General features: G+C 63.7%; 2 protein-coding genes and 1 long non-coding RNA gene across 3 annotated transcripts; 1 reads left to right on the top strand and 2 right to left on the bottom strand.

The window, feature by feature from the left end:
• Window positions 1-3,391: 3,391 nt before the first annotated feature.
• Window positions 3,392-10,066, bottom strand: LOC107497380 (cytochrome c oxidase assembly protein COX19). Its single transcript, XM_016119099.2, has 3 exons — window positions 9,929-10,066; window positions 9,354-9,465; window positions 3,392-5,656 (listed from the first exon to the last, which is right to left on the bottom strand). The coding sequence occupies exons 1-3, from the start codon at window positions 10,008-10,010 to the stop codon at window positions 5,572-5,574; spliced, it is 279 nt and encodes a 92-aa protein (XP_015974585.1). The 5' UTR covers window positions 10,011-10,066; the 3' UTR covers window positions 3,392-5,571.
• A 2,416-nt stretch (window positions 10,067-12,482) lies between these two features.
• Window positions 12,483-12,906, bottom strand: LOC107497381. The gene is made up of 3 exons (XR_001593795.1): window positions 12,857-12,906; window positions 12,608-12,679; window positions 12,483-12,522 (listed from the first exon to the last, which is right to left on the bottom strand). It is a non-coding gene; the product is annotated as an uncharacterized LOC107497381 (long non-coding RNA).
• A 1,456-nt stretch (window positions 12,907-14,362) lies between these two features.
• On the top strand, window positions 14,363-19,996 carry LOC107497371 (cytochrome P450 2W1). Its single transcript, XM_016119089.2, has 8 exons — window positions 14,363-14,542; window positions 15,777-15,939; window positions 16,273-16,422; window positions 16,571-16,728; window positions 18,177-18,350; window positions 18,677-18,815; window positions 18,937-19,121; window positions 19,425-19,996. Exons 1-8 carry the CDS (start codon window positions 14,363-14,365, stop codon window positions 19,965-19,967), a joined length of 1,692 nt encoding a protein of 563 aa, XP_015974575.2. The 3' UTR covers window positions 19,968-19,996.
• Window positions 19,997-20,046: the final 50 nt, after the last annotated feature.

Genomic DNA, 20,046 nt, shown 5'->3' with positions numbered 1-20,046 from the left:
CCTGGTCCGAGGGACTCATGCAGGGACGCGCCAGCTCGAGCCGCCACTGAGCCAGCGGCGCCAGGAAGTCTGAGCAGCCGCAGGTCGCGGGGACCAGGGAGGGTTCCACACCCGCTGCCTGGGAGCCGCGCTAGCCCCAGAAACCCCCTCCTCAAGCGGGAGTCTCCAGGAGTGTCCCCAAAGGTGACAGGTGGGGCCTCTCCAGGGGGGCAGGGTTGCTCATGTTTGCTGAGTGGGCTTCGAGACATTTAAAAATGGATTTTGCTTGGTTTCTCAAAGAGAAATGGCATCCGGCCCGGGAGGACGGTGGTCTGCAAGTCTCTTCGGGCCCCTTGGCGACGGTCTGAGCAGGGCGGGCAGCGCGGGCGGCCACCCTCGTTGGGGTGGGGCAGGGACCCGCCGTAGGGCCTCACCCTTCTTTCCAAGCCGTGCACGTGTGTGGCTTGGAAAGAAGGGTGAGCCTCGAGATAGGACACTGGGGTTCATTCCCCACTCGCTTTCCCTGGCCCTGTCCCCTCCCGGCAATGACCACAACACTCTGGGTTGTAAGTTCACGTGCAAAAGGTGCAGCTCAAAAAAATTCACTTCTGAAGAACGTCCACAAGTCAGTAATAAAAAGGTAAGGGACCAGCGAAACACTGGGGAAGGGGTCCGGGTGGACATTTCTCCAAGGAAGACGCACAGTGGCCGAGCAGCACAGGAAAAGATGCTCGACGGCACCAGCCGTCGGGAAATGCAGATCAGCACGCGAGGTCAACGCGACGTGAAATGCTACGCCATTGCACTGGACACTTGAAACCTATGTAATTTTATTAGTTAATGCACCCCAATAAATTTAATTTTAAAAAGATTTCAAAAACAAAACACACACACTGTGAGATGCGGCCCTACACCCACTGGGACGGCTAGAGTTTAAAAGCGGGAAATGCTGGCGAGCGTGTGGGGGGGTCAGACTCGGCACACGAGCTGGGGGGTGGGGAAAGGGTGGCCACACGGCGAGTCCCCCCAGGGCCCAGCAGGCCCTCTCCCAGGTACGGACCCGAAGGATGGAAAACGGGAGTACGAGCGCACACCTGTGCACTCAGGCTCACGGCAGACCCAGGCACAACAGCCAGAGGGTGGGCACGAGCCAGTGTCCATCGCCGGATGACCGACGAGCACGCCCGGACCGACCGCGCCACGGAGTCGCAGCAGCCACGCCGAGGGGCACCGGCACACGCCACACGCCGCACGGAGGGGCAGGCTGGAAACGGGGCGCGAGGGACGCACCCCGTGCAGCTCCGCCTCGGTCCCGCTCAGTCCTCAGATTTGAAGCGTTTCCTGTCATGTTTAAACAAGGACTGAGCGGCTTCTCGTGTTTCCCGTGGGAGTGTTTGGGCCTGACATGAAGTCACAGCCTTCTGCGCTGGGCCCACACGCCCCCTCTGAATTTAAGGGGTCCTTAATTCCATCCCTTGGCGCCCCTCGCCCTGAGAGGCTGGTATCACGCCCCTCAGCAGATGAGGAGACCGAGGCTGGGAGGGGCTGGGTCGCACATCTCATGGGGCTTGTCCCCAGGATCGGAGCCCAGCCTGAAGCCAGAGACCAACACGAGGGACCCCACCCAGCCCAGACGGAGGGGCCCGGAAGCCCTGCAGCCTCACAGGGCACAGGAGGTGTGGGCACGTCTTACCAGGCTCCAGGCGCGATGGGACGGGGCATTAGACGGGGTTTGGATTTCCCCGAGAGGGTCCCTCTGTCCCTCCTCCCACCGCCCATCCATCCGTCACCCACCTGCCACCCCTCTTCCCTCCTGCCTGACCCGTGACAGACTGACATTCTTCCCACCTCCCACTGCGGAGTGAGATCTGCGTTGTCACCTTGAACCCAGTTCGGGGGTGGCGGACGGCTGTGAGACGCCACTCGGCTTTGCAGCCAGGTGGCAACGGGGAGCAGGCACTGCCTCCGTCTGACTCTCTCCGTCCCGCCCGTCTCCCTGTCTCCCCGACTCTCCATCCTGTCTGTCCCCCTCCGTCTCTCTCCCCCGTCTGCATTTCCCCCTCCCTCTCGACTGTCTCTTCTCGAGAGCCTGGGCCTGAGCCCAGCTCCCCCGAGGCTGTGACCCGGCAGAGACCTGGGGACAGAGCCGCACGCCTGTGAGGCCTGGGCCACTCCGTGAACCGCAGCGGGGCGCCCGCCAGCCCAGCCAAGCAGCCCCAGCCACCTCCTAGCGAGGCCCCGGCTGGGTACCGCCAACCCGCGGTGGCGAGCACGGTCACCACAAAACAGTTGTGTAAGCCTAGTTTGGGGTGGCTTGCAACCCAGTGAGGGTGGCCTCCGGAACCCCGGCCCCACGGGCACCACACGCCTCAGGAGCCCCTGGTGGGGGGCAGGGCAGGGAGCACCGGACCCCAGGGCAGGGGGCCTGTGCCTGGCGGGAGCCCCCCCCGAGCCCCCCCACCCCACAGCCCCTTATCCTCAGCACCATCTCTCGGGACTCCAGCTGCACCCACATCTTGGTCACTGTCTGCAGGTGTGGACGGCGAGGCCCCGGCCACCAGGCTGTCATGGCACCAGCTCAGTGCTGCCCTGATGTGAACAGGGGTGCTGGCACATGGTGTGGGGTCAGGGGGTGCTGACAAGCTTCAGCTGGGCCCCTGTCCCCAACTCCCCAGCCTGGCCAGTGTATCAGAACTGGGGTCCCAGAGATGCTCAGCTCTGGTCCTATCTTTGGCCCCCTAAGTATGGGGCCCACTGCAGGCACATTCACGCTTCACCTGGGGGGCAGGGTGGGTCTGTGTGCCCCACCCCCAAATCCAGGATAGTGTGCGCTCCCTCACAAAGGGAAGTGACGAGCAGTGCTTCCCAAGCCTGCCGGGACAGGCCGGCCCTTCTTCCCGGGGTGGCACCCCTAACTTTACCCTGGCGCGCAGCTGTGCGGTCCGATTCCATCCATGAGGGACCGGAGCCTCGCAACCTGATTTACAGTGTCATGACAAAGTCGTGTGTCTTCTGGCCTAACAGAAAGCTCTTCAGTCTCTTGAAATCATAAGCCCTCTGCTTTCTCATCTGGAAATGCCCACTCCCTACAGGACTGACTCCAGGCGACAGCCGGGCGGAATGCTGGGTCTCACAGAGCAGCTCGCCCTCTCTAGGTAAAGAGCAGGAAGGCGGGCGCCGCGGACAGGGAGGCCAACGAGGGCGGGTCGTGCGACCTCTCTCAGCTCCCTGCGGGGGACCAGAGCTGACCAACACGGCCCCTCGCTCCAGGAGGCCCTGGGCCAGCCAGCCCTGCACTCTGCAGACGCCACCAAGGGCCACGCTGCGCTCCCACACACAGAGCGGGCTCCATCTATGGGCACTATTAAATCACAACCACGGACACGTAATTTATAAAGTCACACGAGCACAATGAGCTTGTCTAACGACTTTATTGTTTCTATGAGAGCGACGCGCTTGCCATGAAATGCGCGAGGAGAGCCGTGTGGCCAGTCACGACCGACTGCAAACGTGTCTCCCGTCGACACAAGGTGAGGAACGGTGCGGCCACACGCTGTGCGCGGATGGGGACGCCGCACGTGCAGCGGCAGGTCCCGCCTTCTGCCCCGCGCCGGGCGCGCAGGCCGCTCTGGGTCCCCGCCTGGCGCATGCTTGGTGCATGTAAAGCATGAACACGGCTCGAAGCCTGAACTAGACTGTGCGCTGTGACCCCGCTCGCCAGTTTCTGGTGCGCCCTTTCGGGGCTTCTTTTTTGAACGGACACACAGATATTGTTAGAGTTTCTCACATCTCTTTTTGGCACCCTGGAGATCCGCGTGCAAGGTCTGCCTCTCCTCTCAGCAGTGTGTTCACGGCACCGGGCGCTCCGCGGCGGCTGGAGATGTCCCCACCCTCCCCGCGCGCACCCTGCTCTGTGGGTGAGCTGGGGGGCTCAAGCACTCGGGGCGGGCTCTTGGGTGACTTCGTGTTTTGTAATTACAAACAATGCTGCAATAAATAACTTCATGTGTATGTAATTTTGTGCTATTGAAAAACACAATAGTTTGGTGGTTTGGTTTGATGGTAAAAACCAAGACTTCATAAACTGATGATAACATACAAAAAATACGCAGCACAATTAAAGGCGTACGATGAGACCACACAAAGTGACAAACTGCGACCGACCGGATGCTTCTGTGTCAACCTGGTGCAGGGCTCTGGAGAGCCCAGTGGGGCGGGACCGGCTGTGGGCGGGGCCTAATCCAGGGCGGAAGCAACGGGACACGCCCACCAGCGCCCGACTGAAAACACAGGGACCGGGCTGCTCAGCACTGGGCCCAGTGGAGTCGCCTCTACTGCCCATGGCCCAGGAGCAGAGAGCAGCGACTTCCCGGAGCCCAGGCCGGCCTAGATCAAGGCTGGGTGTCCTGCCTGTGAGCCTGGAGAGGGCTTGGCCGCCACCAGAGCCATCGTCTGAGGGACATGCCCTGGAATCTCCCATCATCTTCTCCCACTGGCCACAATGGGACAAAAACCAGCTAACCAGGAGCCAGGGAAGGCAGCTCAGGCAGCGGGGGACAGGACCACGGGCAAGCAGGCCCGACCCAGACGCACTCCGTGTTCCATTTATGGTTCTGAACCCTGGTCACATACCAAAATCACCCCGAAATCCTGGCTCAGTGTCTAAACTCCTGTGAGGTTTAATTGACCCAAAGGCAACTGTGGTCAGAGGCCAGCTGCCGCGGCCCCGTGACCCCAGCACCCGCTGGCGGACGCCTGCGGGCACGTGTCCTCGCGGAGGGAGGGCCGTGCAGGCAGCTGTGGAAGTCACACTGCAGATGTGTGGACTCGTTTTCAGAGTTATGACAATGAGTTATTGAGATTAAATGTCTAGAATAAAGAATAGTCTGATACGAGTCAGAAAACGACCGTTTGATTAGAAAGATACATGGTGTTCAGGCATTACCTCAAAAAGGTCAAGTTGGACATGTCAAAAGCCAGACGATTTCTCAATTCCTGGTTTATCTTCTACTTTGTTAAAAGAGAGAGGGAGAAAGGGAGAGAGGGAAGGAGGGAGAGAGGGAAGGGGGGAGAGGGAGGAGGACAGAGGGGGGGAGAGGGGGAGAGAGAGAGAGAGAGAGGAGAGAGGGAGAGACCAACAGACAAGGAAATTCTTTCGCCAGAGAATGGTTTTCTAACACTATCTGTCCGCATAACAGGCTGAGATTCACGCACATTTAGCACAAAGGGACTGAAAAGACATTCGGAACGCTATGACACGGAGCCGCCACTTCACGAGACCCGAGGAGCCCACAGCCGGCAAGACCTGACTCGGCATGCTCCCCTCCTGTCTGCCGCGGGCCTCCCCGGGGTCTCCGCCACACACGTGGGTTTGGAGAGAAAACTGAACACTCGGGATGAGAGGACGAGCCGCGCCCCCAGCTACGCGCCAGCCCCGCCGAGGAGGCGCGTCTGCTCTGATCTCGTGGGGTACTTCGAGGGCATTCTGGATGCCCCCTTTCAGTCGCACCACCTCGTAAGGAAGCCGTCATGGTGACAAGGTCAGCACCAGCGCTCCATCCCAGACGACCCCCCAACACAGTCTTCTTCCCATCAAAATTTAGTCTTTGTCTCTGATTTTCCATCTATCAAATCTCCGAATCCCAGTTTTTCCAGGGGTTCTTGTGCCATCAGCTGCCTAAAAGAAAACCAGACGGCTGTCAAGGGGCGCAGTGACGAGAACGAGGGGCCCTGTCCACGCACGACCGGGCCGCCCCCCCCACGCCCCAGCCCCCCGCCGGCCTCCGGGGTCCGCTCGGGTCGGAGCCATGAAGACGAGATGCCCGCACAGGCCCTGTGCCGAGCTCCGGGGGCCTCCCCGCCAGCCTCCGACGGCCCGCTCCCGGGAGAGCCCGGATGTGCTCTTCTGCACGTCGGGGCAGCCTTCCCAGGCCTTCCCGCTCACCTCCCGGACGTGCCGGGGGAGCGAATGGGAAGGCCAGCCCCGTGCCGGGCATACGGGGCACCTTGCCACACGCTGGCACCACCCTTTACACCCACCTTCTAACCGCTGGGCACACGCACCCCCACAACCCCAGCAGGCGAGGACATTCCGACCCAGAGTTCTCCCGGACACGCTGGAACCCTAGGGACTTCTGCGCGGCACAGACGACCACAATTCTGAAGTTGCTGGCCACACTCCACGGAAACGCGACCGGGAAACAACCTGTCGTCCACACTTCCGGTGCTCCCCAGGCCATCCCCACTCGGAAAGCCACATGTGACCTTTCAAACAGCTAGGATGTCCGGGACTTGCTTGCAAAGACTTTGATAACTGAGACAACGAAGAAGGGAACAAAAGAAATGGAGACACCTAGCAACCGGTGACACCAGGGGGAGCCCCACGGGCACCTGCCGCTCGCTGCCCTTCTGCGCTTCTGCGCTTCTGCGGGTGCGCGACAATCTCCACTACAAAGAGCCGGAATTCACCCAAAGGTAAAAACTCCACTTTTTGGGCGGAGCGAGTGAGTGACTTGCCTGTGTCCCTAAAAGCACTCGACAAGCTGAAAGGGCCTCCTGAGCAGCAGCCTCGCTGCCATGCTGGCACCAGTGCCCCTGGGGCGGTGCGCTGGCAGCAAGTCGTGGGCCGCCAGGTGGGCACCGACATGCCGAGGCGGGCCGAGCGAGGCCAAGGTGGCAGGCTCTCCTCCCAGCAGCGCCTCCCGCACGCGGGCTCCGAACTCGGCATGCGGGCTGCCGGAAAACCAAAGGAAGACCCCAAAGGGCAGTGTCCCCAACCTGGTGGAGAGTTGAGCTCAGAGGACGCATCACAGGCCCTGCAGGGCAGGCCGGAAAAGAGGTCTGTCACTTAACCCGAAGGACGTCACCAGATTGGCAAACCTGTCGGCGCAGTTCAGCCTGGCAGCGGAGCAGTGTCCCGCAGCAGCGGGGCTCACAGACGCCCCACGCGGCCTCGACTAACCACAGGAGCTCAACACCCGAGGGCCTCCGCCAGCCCCCCCCCCCCAGAGGGAACACTGGAGTGGGCGGGGCTCGGAGCGCGGGTCGGGGCTTGGGACAGGAGGCGGAGTCCCAGGGGCTGGAAAAGGCTCTGCAGACCCCTGGATTCCAGCATCCTGAGACCCACTACAGAGCGTGAGGTGACACACTGTGTTGCTGAAGCCACCTGTTTGAGGTGATCTGTTATGCAGTCACGGGGAGGAACAGGTGCCCTTCCTGACACGTGGTTCTGACACTGAGCCTGTGTCGCGGCACAAGGAAGAAAAAGGAGGAAAAAACTACCAACCAAGCGATTCGATTCGAAATGTTCTTTCTACAAACCTGCAAATCTTTGTTAAAATCCGGCTCCCTGGCAAAGTCACCAAAACAACTATGACATTTATCAAGTTCTAGAACCAAAAGGACTTCAGCGCCTCCTGTTAGCGTAAGGAACAGATCAAAAAATGTTCCATTTCTTGGTCAGTGTTTTTTAAGGACTGAGCCATTCAGCTTGCCCTGGAATCTTCATGGAAAGCAAAATTCCTCTCAACTGCTCATTACCTTACCATCATTTTAGAGACATTAAATTTGTGACTGTGACTGAACATTTTACTACTGCTATTTCCTGGCCTCACCCTGAGTTCTGCCCAGTGCTGTCCAAGGACCACCCAATGCCCCACTGGGCGGGACCTGAAGGTTAAACCTTACAGAGGCCGAAGAGCATGGATGCTAAGCGTATTTGCTGTTGTTTTTGCCAACAATGTAATCTCAATTTTAACATTTTTTTCTATGAGAAAATGTGATTCACATTTAAAACAGCTTCTACATCAGGCTAAAATGGCCCAAGTCCCTCATAAGGCAACTTAAAAAACTCTGAGGTCTGTTTTTTGTTTTTTAAATGCGTATGGAAGTAGAGATACATTAACGTCTGTGATTTTAGCACAAAAAAACAAAAGGAAAAGGTTATCAAAAAGAAGGGCAAATGTGCAAAATTTTCATATGGAATCTGGACAATGGTTATGGAGATCCAGACTATTCTCTACTTTTGTATGTTGTGAAATTTTTATTGAAAACAAACCAAAATTCTACGGTCAAAATAAGTGACTACATCAAAAACAAACGCCCCCTACCCTGCTCTGGTGCACTCATGTAAACATCGCCCAAACACCCAGTGAAGCCACCTAAAGTCGTGGAACCCCTGGAGCGGCTGGCTGCGGCCCTTGCCATGCTCGGCAGCCTCAGGGAGGCTGGTCTGCAGACGCTGTGCTGAGCCAGGCACCACCACATAGGGACCAGGGCGGCGCCCTCCCTTCCCGCTGGCCCTTCTCCAGGCGAGCCAGGGCCTCTGGGGACCCAGACTAGCCCCACGCTCTGGAGCCACGCCTAGCAGGAGCTGCCACACTGCGGTCGACACAGGGAGGGTACACCTGAGCTTCAGAGGCAGTCGGCCTGTCACGCACACACTGGCAAGACCAACTTCAAACTGTCTCTAACGTGTGGCAGCACCAAGAAAGTCCCTGGGTTCCAGTTCTTTAAAGATGCACTGACTTAAGAGATGGCAAGTTAAACCTGTGATCCCAGTAGTGTGCCGTACAGATGGCAGGAGCTGGGCTCAGGGAGCCCCTGTCAAAGGTAAGCCCCTGGGAACCTGGGCGACTGGGAAGGCCACGTGCGAAGAAAGCACATCTCAGGGTCCCAAACGTCCACAGGTGCCCTGAACGCGCCTGTGGGCCTGAAAAGCACAACGGAGTCTGTTGATCGGTTTACGTCAACCCACCCTCAGACAAGGCTGACTGGATTCCTCAGCGAGCTAATGAAGGGCTCAAAAGGCAGAAATGACAGTCCCCACCACACCGTGTAACTACATGTCACACGCTTCTCCCATCAGGCTGAGGGCTGTTCTCATTTTAAGTAGAATCGTGATGGGTCATAGTTGGACACATCTTTGTTTTAACAGTGAGCTCCGGTGAATTCTGGTCAAGACAGGAAGAATCATCACCCTTCACGGTTTCTGACACAGCCGACTTCCCCGTCACAGTCCAAACAACTCTGAGTCCAAGTGGAACAAAACAGCGCAGATTTCCGCGGCCTGAGAAGGTGAAAAGAAATTCACCCGCACGCACCGCCTCCAACTCTCTCCACTCAGTCAGCATTTTTATGATGTACGACTCTGAAACCTTAGTGACAGGTCGGCAGCACCCAACTGGGGCAGAAAACACCCTGAGGAACGACGCCGGGCATGAGCTTGCAGCACACCCTCTTCGTCCGGCCGGGCCAGGCCGCCCCGCGGTTCCGCCCCGCGCTGCCCGGGCCGAGCGCGGCCGCGAGGGCCTCTGGGAAGGGTTGCTGGGGCCGGAGCCCCGGGCGGCGGCCGCGGCGGCGCGCGCGCTACTTGCCTCTCCATTCTGCATTCTAAATATTCTTTTGATTCTTTTCTGCACAAAGCATTTTCGAAACTATTTTCACGGAGACACTTCAGGAACTTCTCCTTAAAGCTTTTACATTCACCTAGAACGAAAGAGAAAACAGCGTTTTCATTTCAAAGCTCACAGCCGCCTCGAACGCGGCGGCGATGCCGCGCTGGAAACGACACGAAAAACCGACCCGCGCGGCCAACCGGGCCGGCACGGGGCGTTCAGGGCCCGGGCCCCGACTCTGCGGCGCGCTTGGGAACGCTCGCAGGGGCCGCCGGCAAGCGCGAGGCCGCCGCGCCGCGGGGACCGCCCCGCCCCCCCCGCCCCGCCCCCGCGCCCCGCGCCCCGCGGGCCGGCCGCACGGCCGCGGCGGCACTTTTCGGTCCTGCGCTCGCTGTTCGGACAGCGAGCCGGTCAAGTCCCAAGGTTAACAGTCGGCAGACTCCGGCACCGGCGAACGAACGTATTGCCACGGCCTCTCCTCACGAGCCGCACAGCCTGGCGGGGCCCGAGGCCCGAGGCCCCGGCGCGGGAGCCGCCGCCCTCCCGCCGCTCACCGAAGTGGTCCAGCGGGAAGCTGCCCTTGTCCGGGGGCCGCGGCTGGAAGCTCTTGGAACCGAAGTTCATAGCCGTGGACATGATGGCGGCGCCGGACCCCGAGCGCGGCGCGCGACGTGCACCGCACGCAGGCCGGCCGGGAGAGCGCCGAGCACGTCGAGCGCCGAGCACGCCGAGCGCCGAGCACGTCGAGCGTCCCCCTCGGCGCAGACCCCGCCTCTTCCTGAGCCCCGCCGCCTTGGCCCCGCCCCTCCCGGCGCAGGTCACGCCCCAGTCGGCTCGGGATGAGGAAATGCGCGCCCAGAGAGGTTCAGCAACTTGCCCAAGGACACACAGCTTCAGTCCGCAACAAGTCCCAGGGCAGGAGGGCTGGCCCGTCCTGGCTGGCCGAGCCGGCGTGTCTACATCACGGGTGTCCGCAGGGCTTTTCCCCATGGGCGCCCAGGGCCCGCTCAAGGTGCTCACCAGCAGAGGCGGGAGCATGGATGAGCTTCCTGGGGCGGCTCAGGACCACGGAAATTTAATCTCTCTCAGTTCTGGAGGCCGGAAGTCCTAGACAAGGTGCCCGCAGGGCTGGTTCCGTCTGCTCCAGGCCCCTCACCTTTGCTACCGCTTTTGAGGCACTCCTCCGCGGTCCTTGGATGGCAGAGGTCACTGGATCTCTGCCTCCATCCTCATCTGCAGTCCTCCCTGTGTGCGTGTCTGTCTGGATTTAAAATCCACTGATTGTTGCGTCAGGGCCCACCCAGTGACCTCATCTTAGCTAATTATACCTGCAGGGATCCTATTCCCAGAAAAGTCATATTCTGAGGTACTAAGAGTTAGGACATCAGCGATGAATTTTCCGGGGACACAATTCTACCTGTAACCCAGTGAAAGTGCGTCATAAACAATTAAACCACGGGCAGTCATTCGTTGTTGTCATGGCAATTACAGCAGTGAGAGCTCACCAGAGCCCCCAGCTCTCCCCCGCTCTCCCCAGCGGAGCCTCCTCCCAGTCCTGCACCCCGGGCGCCCCCACTCTGCACCTCCGTTTTCCTCCAGATGATGGGAAGGTGTGTCACTACCCTCCCAGTACCGCCAGCTGTCTGCGACTCTGCCATGAGCTCCGTCCTGCCTGTTCGAGTCACTGCGCCAGGCCTCGGCCACACAGAGCTCACCAGCTGGACCCCGCTCCTTCTAAGGTTGGGAAGAGGGCCCGCTGCAGACGCTGAGAGGCTTCCAGAGAAGGGCCTGCCACCAGGTCCCCGCAGCCACACCCCGGGGCCTGACCCACCGCAGTGACCGCCCCTGGACCTGGTGCCCAAGGCTGCATTCGCTGTGTCCAGTGGGGGCTATGCACGGCCAGCCCGGGGGGGCTGGAAACCCACTCAGCTTGTGTGACGTTGATGGGCCCGGGGCTATGGGCCCATTTAAAACTGCCGCAGGAGACGTGCACCTTGCTCTCGTGGCATAGACAGCCATTTCCCACGGCTGGCACAGGCCGGCACAGTTATTCATTAATGTTTCAGGACTGTGAACAATGGGGCTTTTTTTACCCAGCAAACAGCACTTTTCCACTAGACTAGATCACACCCTGAGCAGCAAAAGGGACAGCCCCTCCCTGCCAGGCTGCTCACAGCCTTTGGCCTAGCAGCCCTGAGGGACCATTGACCTGAGGTGACAGCTAGCTTGTGACCATCTGTAGCTGGCAGCGATTATTGCTTTCCTCGAGATGTTTAGCTGCAAGAGGGGGAAGGGCCTTCCAGCTGCAGTGCACACAGCAGCTGTGGGGTGCTGACATGTCTGGAACCCCTCTCGTGCGCCCAGCCATTGCACGTGGGTCCCTCAGGCTGAGAGCAGTGCCTGGCACCCAGGAGGCGTCCAATCGATGTTTCTTGAAGGGTGAACCCAGTGAGGTGGTCTACCCCCTGCCTGCGGGTGCCAGGCCTGTGCACACAATCTGCCGAACAGTGGGGTGACGCCCTTGGCTTCGTTCATGCACTTGTGGTGTGGGCGAGCCCAGAGGGAGATGGCCCACCTGGCCTCAGCTGGGGTCGCCCAGCCTCAGGCTGAAGGAAATGCAGGAGCAGCAGAGGGGAGTGGGCACCCAGAGCCAGGGGTCCCTCCTGACACCCCCCCCATATGTGGCCACATCCCAGGTGAGCCGGGGAAAACCAGGACCTCGCGGGCCCAGGGGGACCATCTGCTTGGAGTCTAGTGAGCAGCGACCCCTGGGCTCAGGGTCCGTTTTCAGGGTTTTGTTTCACAGCACCCTTCGCCTCTGTGGGCAGAGACGTGCACACGGATGGCCGAGCAGGGCGTCGGTGCCGGCCCGGTGGAGGCTCCTGCGTGATCTCGGCGGAGGCAGGTGCCGGCGGGAGGACGCGGCTGACGGAGGCGCTTGCGAAGCTGCCCATGAGGTCTCGCTCGCGCCTGAGCCACCGCGCCGTATGTACCTTGGCCGCTGGTTACCGCCTGGGAATCGAGCTGCGAGGAGGTGCAGGGTGGGGGATGGGGGCACCGTGAGGTGGGGGGCGCGGGGGGAGGGGGCGCACCTCACTGAAGGTCTTTGTGGACTTCTGGACCCCGTTGCTGGCATGCGTCTTTGTCCCTGTGAACAGACGAATGTCCCCCCATATAAGAGTGCCGGCTGCTGTAGCCAGCCAGCCTGTGGCCCCCACAGGAGGTGCGCCCACCTGGTCTTTGCAGAGGTCACTAAAGTAAGAAACCCCAGAGGAGGTCATCCTGGCTTAGGGTGGACCTACATCCTGTGACAAGAGAGGGAGAGGTGTCTGTATGACAACGCAGGTCGAGATGGAGGGGCTGGGGCCACCGGGAGCCCCAGGAGAGGTCCCCCTAGGGCCTCGGGGCGGGGGTGGCTTGGGTGCAGGGGGTGGGGCAGGATCTGCACCTGGGGCCCAGCACGGCCTGTAGGTCTCACCCACCTGAAGGAGGAGACGTAGAGGCCCGAGGCCCCCGCCCCAGGACCCCTGCCTCCAGCTCCCAGCCGCCAGCACTCCGGCCACTCCAGCCACGGGCCACCGCTGTGCCCCCAGGCCCGGCCACGCCCTTCCCGGGGCCCTGCCTGCTCCCACTCCCGGGCTTCGCACAGGCCACGCCTTCGCCACCGCCCCAGCTCTAGCCCGGAGACTGGGAAACCACGTCTGCTGGAGGGACCCTTGCCCTTCTGACTCCTGCTCCCGCCGCGCCCCCGGTGTTTGCGGTGGTGAAGCAACCTCCACGTCACTGGGCGGTGGGGCCCCTGCCGATCTCTGTGGCCCCACCTCCTGGCCCCACACACACACACACAGGCCCTCAGCAAATGGAAAGAACTAACTCCCTAACTTTCCTGGGCGGGCGGGACCCCCAGCCTGTACGCCCAGCATCGGCCCTGCTCCCAAGCTTGCAGCATGAATGACTTGAGACCCAGCAGTCAGAGAGCCATCCCTGCCCCTGCAGCCCCACAGGTGTGCAACGGGACAGGCTGCCTGCTGCGCAGTGAGCACTCCGTCGCGGGAGGTGTGCAAAGCCGGGCTGGGAGCAGGGAGGGCCCTTGGGCTGCCTTGGCTCTGGAGTTTGTGTAGGGGCACAGACAGTACCCCGGGGGATGGGCCCCTCACCGCGGGGCCCGGTCGGCGGGGACAGGGTTCCGCCTGCCTCATGTTAGGGCAGGCGGCGCGAGGCAGGCCCAGCCACTTTTGGTGCCAACAGCTCCCAGCCCTGCGGCTCCTTCCCAAAGCGCTGCCCCTCTCCCGCCCCTCCCACAGTGGGGCCACCAGGGTTTAGGAGACTGGAGTCCGGCACAGACAGACGAGGCTAGGCTCGTAAATCCAGCCACCTGTCGCCCGGCGGCCCTGCCCCAGTGAGGGCCCCTCCAGGCGGCCAGGCCCCACCCGTCCTGCCCCAGGGAGCAGCACTTCCAGAGCTGCCCAAGAGCAAACTGTCGCTGAAGCTGAGCACAGGCCCAGGCCCCGCTGGAGACCTGCTGGCGACCCCTGGGATCTGCTGTGCCCCCTGGGGGTCTCCACACCTGCCCCCTCACTGCCCAGTCGCAGGGCAGCTGGGTGCACACGGGGGGCGGGGGGCTTGGGAGGGACCCATGGGCCTCGTGCCCCACGGGCCCCGCTCAGAGCATGGGGAGGGCAGGCTCCTCCCTTTGGGGCTGGGCCGGGTCTTGAAGCCAGAGAGTCCTGGGGAGACCGAGGTAGAGGGCTGAGCCCACCAGCAGGGTGCGTCCCCTTCAGCCGTGCCAGGAACACGCACCTGGGCCAGCTCCCTGCACAGACTCGACCTCGCATTCCACACACGCCTGTTATTTTAAGCTGTCTGGCTGTCCCTGCAAACTGCTTGTTCCACATTCTCGGGGCGGTGGGGTGGGTGGGGTGCCGACACACCCTTCCGGAGGCCTATAAGGCGCGGGGCAGAATGGGGGCCCGGGAAGGGCCGTCGGCATGGCCCTGCTGGCGCTGGTGCTGGGGCTCCTGGGGCTCGTGGGGCTTTGGGTGCTGCTCTGCGCAGGCCCCCGTGGCCCCCGCCCAGACCCGCACTGGCCACCCGGGCCGCACCCGCTGCCCCTCATCGGGAACCTGCACCTGCTGCGGCTGTCCCAGCAGGATCGCTCCCTGAGGGAGGTGAGTTGGGGCTCGACTCCCCTACCGGGACCCAGCGCCGGGCACCCACCATCACCGACGACTGTGGCACCCCATCCATGTCCGGGCAGAAGCCGAGCCCCCACTTTCCGGGGCCCCCATGGGGTAGCAGTTTCGTGTTCCAGCCTGGCGCTGGCCTGGCAGGGGACACAGGAGGCCCCAGGGCCTACGCAGCCTGAGGGAAGAGGGAGACACTCCACCCCACGAGAAGCACATGGGCCATCCAAGGAGCAGGGGCCCAGGAAGGCTTCCTGGAGGAGAGAGCTTGCAGAACGGCCAGGTCTGGGGCAGCGGCGGGGAGGAGGCAGGTGCGCCTGCCAGTGGCACCGAGCAGCAGAAGGGACCAGCACACAGAGCCACAGCCCCCGAGGGGCAGCTGGGCCGCTTGTGGCCGGGGCGCCTCTGGCCTGGGCCGGAGGCTGCAGGTGGATAAGAGGAGGGGCTGCGGCCTGCTCCACCAAGGGGCCTGGGCTTGGGCAGCGCCCCACGCGGCGACTGCACCCAGTTTCTGGGGCCCCAGAGGCGGCCGTCGGGCCTGCCGGGGGCAGAGCGGCAGGGGGCGGCCGGCGGGCCCGGTTCCCCCCTGTGCCACTCAGCACACGCAGGCCACGGCAATGCGTTTCCCTCCGGGCCCCAGTTCCCTCACCTGTGAAGTGGGCAGGGTACAGCCCTCCTTGCCTCAGGCAGGGGTGCTGCGGGGACAGGGACGGGGGTGCACAAGGCCCCAGAGGCCTTGCCGGCCTGACCGCTCCGTCCTCACGCCGGCGGGGGAGGCCCGAGTGAGGCATCTGGCAACGCGGGCTCTGCGGGGGGCCAGGGCGGCGGCCGGGGCGAGACCTCACGCCTGCCCCGTGCAGACCTGGGCCGCGCCGCCCCGCAGACGGCCCTCTGGTCCCTCTGCCTTGCCTCCCGGCTCTAAAAAGCCCCCTGGAGTGTTCCCTGAAAAGAAGACCCAGACAGCCGCACCCAGCACCAAATGGCGCCCCACCTTCCTGGAGCGGGGAGGGCTCAGCGGGGTCCCGCTGGACACCACCCCCATCCCCGCTCCAGACAACCACATGTGCCACTCTGTGGCTCCTGGGCCTCTGCTGTGTGGCCCCCAGGGTCTGGCCCCTTTCCACAGACCCCGCCTGTGCTGCCCCTGCTAGGCGTGGCCTGAGGTGCCCCTGGAGGACCTGGAAGGGGACCATCAGGTGACCCCTGCCCTTCCCGCCAGCTCTCAGAACGGTATGGGCCGGTGTTCACCGTCCACTTGGGCCGCCAGAAGACAGTGGTGGTGGCCGGCTACGAGGCCGTGAGGGAGGCTCTGGTGGGCACTGGGCAGAAGCTGGTTGGCCGGCCCCCCATCGCCATCTTCCAGCTCATCCTGGGAGGCGGGGGTAGGTGTGTCGTGTGGCAGGGGCTCTGCCAGGGGTGGGGGAGGCACCGTCACCAGCTCTGCTCTTGGGGACTGGTGCGCATGGGGGGCCCGTGGCCCCTGGAGGGGGCCCAAGGAGAGGGCCCCGCCCTCCTGGTAGCAGGACAGAGTGGCTCCTGGGGAGCGACAGCGTGTTCCTGTGGCAGGCGAGGGAGGTGGAGGTGCACAGGGGCAGGCACACCAGGACGGGGAGAGGGCCAGCCAAGGCCAGCTTCCTGGGGAGCAGGCTGGGGGCAGGGGGAAGGCCCCACCCCTGCCGCCCCATCCTCAGCTGCTCACCCGGCCCGGCCCGCAGGCATCTTCTTCTCCTCTGGGGCGCGCTGGAAAGCTGCCCGCCAGTTCACCGACCGCACCCTCCACAGCCTGGGCATGGGGCGGGGGCCTGTGGCTGACATGGTCCTACAGGAGCTGAGCTGCCTCAAGGGGCAGCTGGACAGCTACAGAGGTGAGTCGGAGGCCTGGGCGCCCCTCTCTCTGAGACTATACGCCCCAGGCCGGCCCTTCCCCTGGCTCTGCCTGGCTGGGCCAGCGGAGGTGAGTGGGGTCTGGACGCCCCTCCCTGGGGCCCCGCCCTCTGAGACTGTTCCCCTCAGGCCGCCCCTTCCCGCTGGCTCTGCTCCGCTGGGCTTCCTCCAACGTCACCTTCACACTGCTCTTCGGCCAGCGGTTTGACTACAGGGACCCTGTCTTTGTGGCCCTGCTGGACCTCATTGATGAGGTCATGGTCCTCCTGGGGACTCCCAGCCTGCAGGTGAGAGAGGTCGCTGCTCCCAGTTCTCGGAGTTGGGGGCAGGTTGCTGAGAGCAGCCGAGATGGGGTGGAGCAGGTGACCCAGCGGGCTCCGTCTGCCGAGCCTCCCTGGCTTTACGCGCAGGTCTGGTTTTGGTGGCGCAAGCCCAGGCCGGTCCCTTGTGCAGTTCGAAAAGAGAGGAGGGCTAGGGCAGGGGCCCCATCTCCCCTCCCACACCCGCCCTTCAGCAGTGCACTGGGCAGGACCGGGTCACGCGGGCGCCCTCCCCAGCCAGCCCTTTCCTCCGTTGCGTGGGGGAGTGGGGGTCACCGGCCCCATCCGACGCTCGGCACTCTGGGGCGCATGCGCGCCATTTTCCCCGTGTTTAGGGCGTCCGTGTTTGCAGCTACCGTACTGTTCCTTTTTTCTTTCAAGATTTTCTTTAATTAATTTTTGTCATTCTTATTTTTCAGTTACAGTTGACGGTCGATGTTATATTAGTGTCAGACGTAGAGCGTGATGGGTAGACATTTATGTAACTTACTGGGTGACGCCCCCCACTCGTCAGGCTGGTGTCCCCGGCCCCGCACGCACGCAGCTACTCGGTACTGCTGACCACGTTTCCCCGAGCCGTCCGGCTACTGCCCCGTCTCTAACTGCGACGCGCTCGAGCCTGCATGTCTGCACAGTGTCACAGCTCAGTGGCTTTCCATCCCGTTCCCTCCACGGCCCGATGTCCCGGGGTGCAGCCGTGATCCCTGGAACGTGCGTCTCGGGTCTTGAGTCTGGTCAGGGAGCGGGCGGAGGAGCCTCTGCTGTCCCCGGGGCGGGAAGGTTCCGCCCGCTCTGCAGGCCAGGCTGGCCCGCCGCGCCGGGAGCCCCCAGGAGGCTGGCGGCGGAGGGGTCAGGGCCGCTCCACAGCTGGCAGCTCCCGGGACAGCAGAACCTTCTCGGCCTTTGGCGCCTGGGTCCGACTCCTCACCGGTGAGCCGCTGTGCAGTTTGCGGCCAGGGTCGCTCAGTTCCGGGGACCCAGGCAGTGCCAGGTGTAGCAGGCAGCGCCCGGCATCCACTGAGCACACCTGCACGCCCGTCCCGCTCCGCTGCGAGACCCCTTCTCAGCGGCGCGAGCCGAGGCCGAAGCTGCAGAGTCCTCCTTTTTTAGTGGCTTGCAGTGGGCTCAGCTCTGGTGGACGAGAGCAGAGACGCGGTCACAGGCGCCTGCTGCGACTGGAACTGCACGCCCAGTCCTGTGACGCGTTAGGCGACGCCTCCCTCCTGCCCTCTGCTGGCGGCGTCCTCCCAGTGCTTGGCCGCGGGTCGCGCCAGGTGGGGCTGTGCGGCCCCGAGCGCCGTGCGGGCGCCCTCTTGTGGACGCGGGAGGCACCCACCCCGCACGTCTGCAGGACAGGCGCGCACTTACAGAAGGCTGGACCCGCCCTCACCCTCACCCGCCGCCTCACTCCCCAGCTGTTCAACATCTACCCCTGGCTGGGGGCCCTCCTGCAGCTGCACCGGCCCGTCCTGCGGAAGATCGCCGAGGTGCGAGGCATCTTGAGGCCACTCCTGGAGGCGCGGCGCGCGTCCGCGGCCAGGGGAGGCCCCGCGCACAGCTACGTGGACGCCTTGATCCAGCAGGGCCAGGTGTGGGCCAGACACATCCCACCTGCAGCACCCCAGAGGCCGCAGCGGCCGGGGCCCCACTCCAGGCGGGCTCCAGCTGGTCCTGGCCCACAGTTGCCCGCCTTCCGGCTGGGAGGGCTCTCTGAGCCTCGGTCCCTTCGCCTGTGAAATGGGATTTTCCTGCGCCTGCCTCGGGAGGTGGTCGGCCGGCCGCCGTGAGCCCAGGGCGCAGTGGGGCTCAGCAGGTCCCAGCAGCCAAGTCTGTCTTCCACCCTTTTCTGAGCCAAAGCTGGTGGGGGCCGCGGACCCCCAGCTGCCGCTGAGTCCTGCCCCGCCTGCCTCTGCAGGGAGCAGACCCAGATGGCCTGTTCACTGAGGACAATGTGATGGCCTGCGTCCTGGACATAGTCATGGCCGGCACAGAGACCACCTCAATCACGCTGCAGTGGGCTGCCCTCCTGATGGCCAAACACCTGAGTGTGCAGGGTGAGCACGCAGGTTGTCCCGGCGTGCGGCAGGACGGCCCCTCCCACCCGAGGGCCGGGGTCCCTCAGGCCCAGGAGACAGGGGCTTGGGAGGACACGGCTGCCCACCCTCTCGCCCGCAGGCCTGGTGCAGGAGGAGCTAGACCGCGTGCTGGGGCGCAGCCGGCTGCCCCGGCCGGAGGACCAGGGGTCCCTGCCCTACACCAACGCCGTGGTGCACGAGGTCCAGCGGTTCGTCAATCCGCTGCCCCACGTGCCCCGCTGCACCACCGCCGACACCCGGCTGTGCGGCTACCTGTTCCCCAAGGTGGGGTGGCCCCTCGCCCATAGCCCCGGGCCTGCTGCGGCCGTCATCCTCTTACTCGGAGTGTGGGGAACGCCAGGGTGCTTGATGCTGGGCTCCCACGGGAGGCAGGAGAGGGGCTTCAGAGCCACAGAGCTGGGTCCTCGTCCTGTAGCCTGAGGGGTCACCCGTCCCCCATCAGACCTGCAGCAGGCAGGGTCCACGAGGGTCCCCGCCCATCTTCCCGCCCTCCCCCCTTCCCCCACTCCCGTCCGCGGCCTGCTGGGGTGCAGAGGGTGCCCGCCCCACCTGCTGCCCCGCCCGCAGGGCACACCCGTGATCCCCCTGCTGAGCTCCGTGCTCCTGGACAAGACGCAGTGGGAGACCCCCCACCAGTTCAACCCTGGCCACTTCCTGGACGCCAACGGGCACTTCGTGAAGCGGGCGGCCTTCCTGCCTTTCTCCACAGGTACCGCGGCCCTGAGGGCGCGTAGCCCGATCACCAGGGGCGCCCGAAGCTCAGGCCCACCGGCCCGGCCCCTTCCGGGCCACTCAGAGCTGTGTCCCAGGAGCCAGGAGCTCCAGGCCTGGCTCTCAGGGTCCCCTCCACAGGCGCCCCCTCCCCACACCTGCTCCCCCCCACTCCCGAGCCAGACCGGCCCCGCCCCAGCCCGGGTTCCCGTGGCAGGCCGCCGCGTGTGCGCGGGCGAGAGCCTGGCCAGGACCACGCTGTTCCTGCTGTTCACCGGCCTGCTCCAGAGCTTCCGCCTGCTGCCCCTGCCCGGCCTGGACACCACGCCCGTGCCGGCCTTCACCCAGCGGCCGCCTGCCCAGGCCCTGTTCGCCGTGCCCAGGCCCCAGGGCCACTGACTGAGGGGGCTCTGGCCTGCACTGCAGACAAACTCCCAGGGCCTGGGCAGCCCCGAGGGCAGCCGGCCCTGGGCCGGGC

The sequence above is a fragment of the Rousettus aegyptiacus genome, unplaced genomic scaffold (assembly GCF_014176215.1).
Source record: "Rousettus aegyptiacus isolate mRouAeg1 unplaced genomic scaffold, mRouAeg1.p scaffold_m13_p_7, whole genome shotgun sequence".
In the NCBI taxonomy this organism is placed as follows: domain Eukaryota; kingdom Metazoa; phylum Chordata; class Mammalia; order Chiroptera; family Pteropodidae; genus Rousettus; species Rousettus aegyptiacus.
This window is presented reverse-complemented; position numbering and strand designations above follow the sequence as displayed.

Excerpts from the sequence above, each read along its gene's own strand:
- LOC107497371 (XM_016119089.2), top strand. The coding sequence starts at position 14,363 with ATGGCCCTGCTGGCGCTGGTGCTGGGGCTCCTGGGGCTCGTGGGGCTT. Across the intron at positions 16,423-16,570 it reads GCAGCTGGACAGCTACAGAG|GCCGCCCCTTCCCGCTGGCT; the intron begins GTGAGTCGGAGG and ends TGTTCCCCTCAG. Across the intron at positions 16,729-18,176 it reads TGGGGACTCCCAGCCTGCAG|CTGTTCAACATCTACCCCTG; the intron begins GTGAGAGAGGTC and ends CTCACTCCCCAG.
- LOC107497380 (XM_016119099.2), bottom strand. The coding sequence starts at position 10,010 with ATGTCCACGGCTATGAACTTCGGTTCCAAGAGCTTCCAGCCGCGGCCC. Across the intron at positions 9,466-9,928 it reads CTTCCCGCTGGACCACTTCG|GTGAATGTAAAAGCTTTAAG; the intron begins GTGAGCGGCGGG and ends CTTTCGTTCTAG. Across the intron at positions 5,657-9,353 it reads TTAGAATGCAGAATGGAGAG|GCAGCTGATGGCACAAGAAC; the intron begins GCAAGTAGCGCG and ends GTTTTCTTTTAG.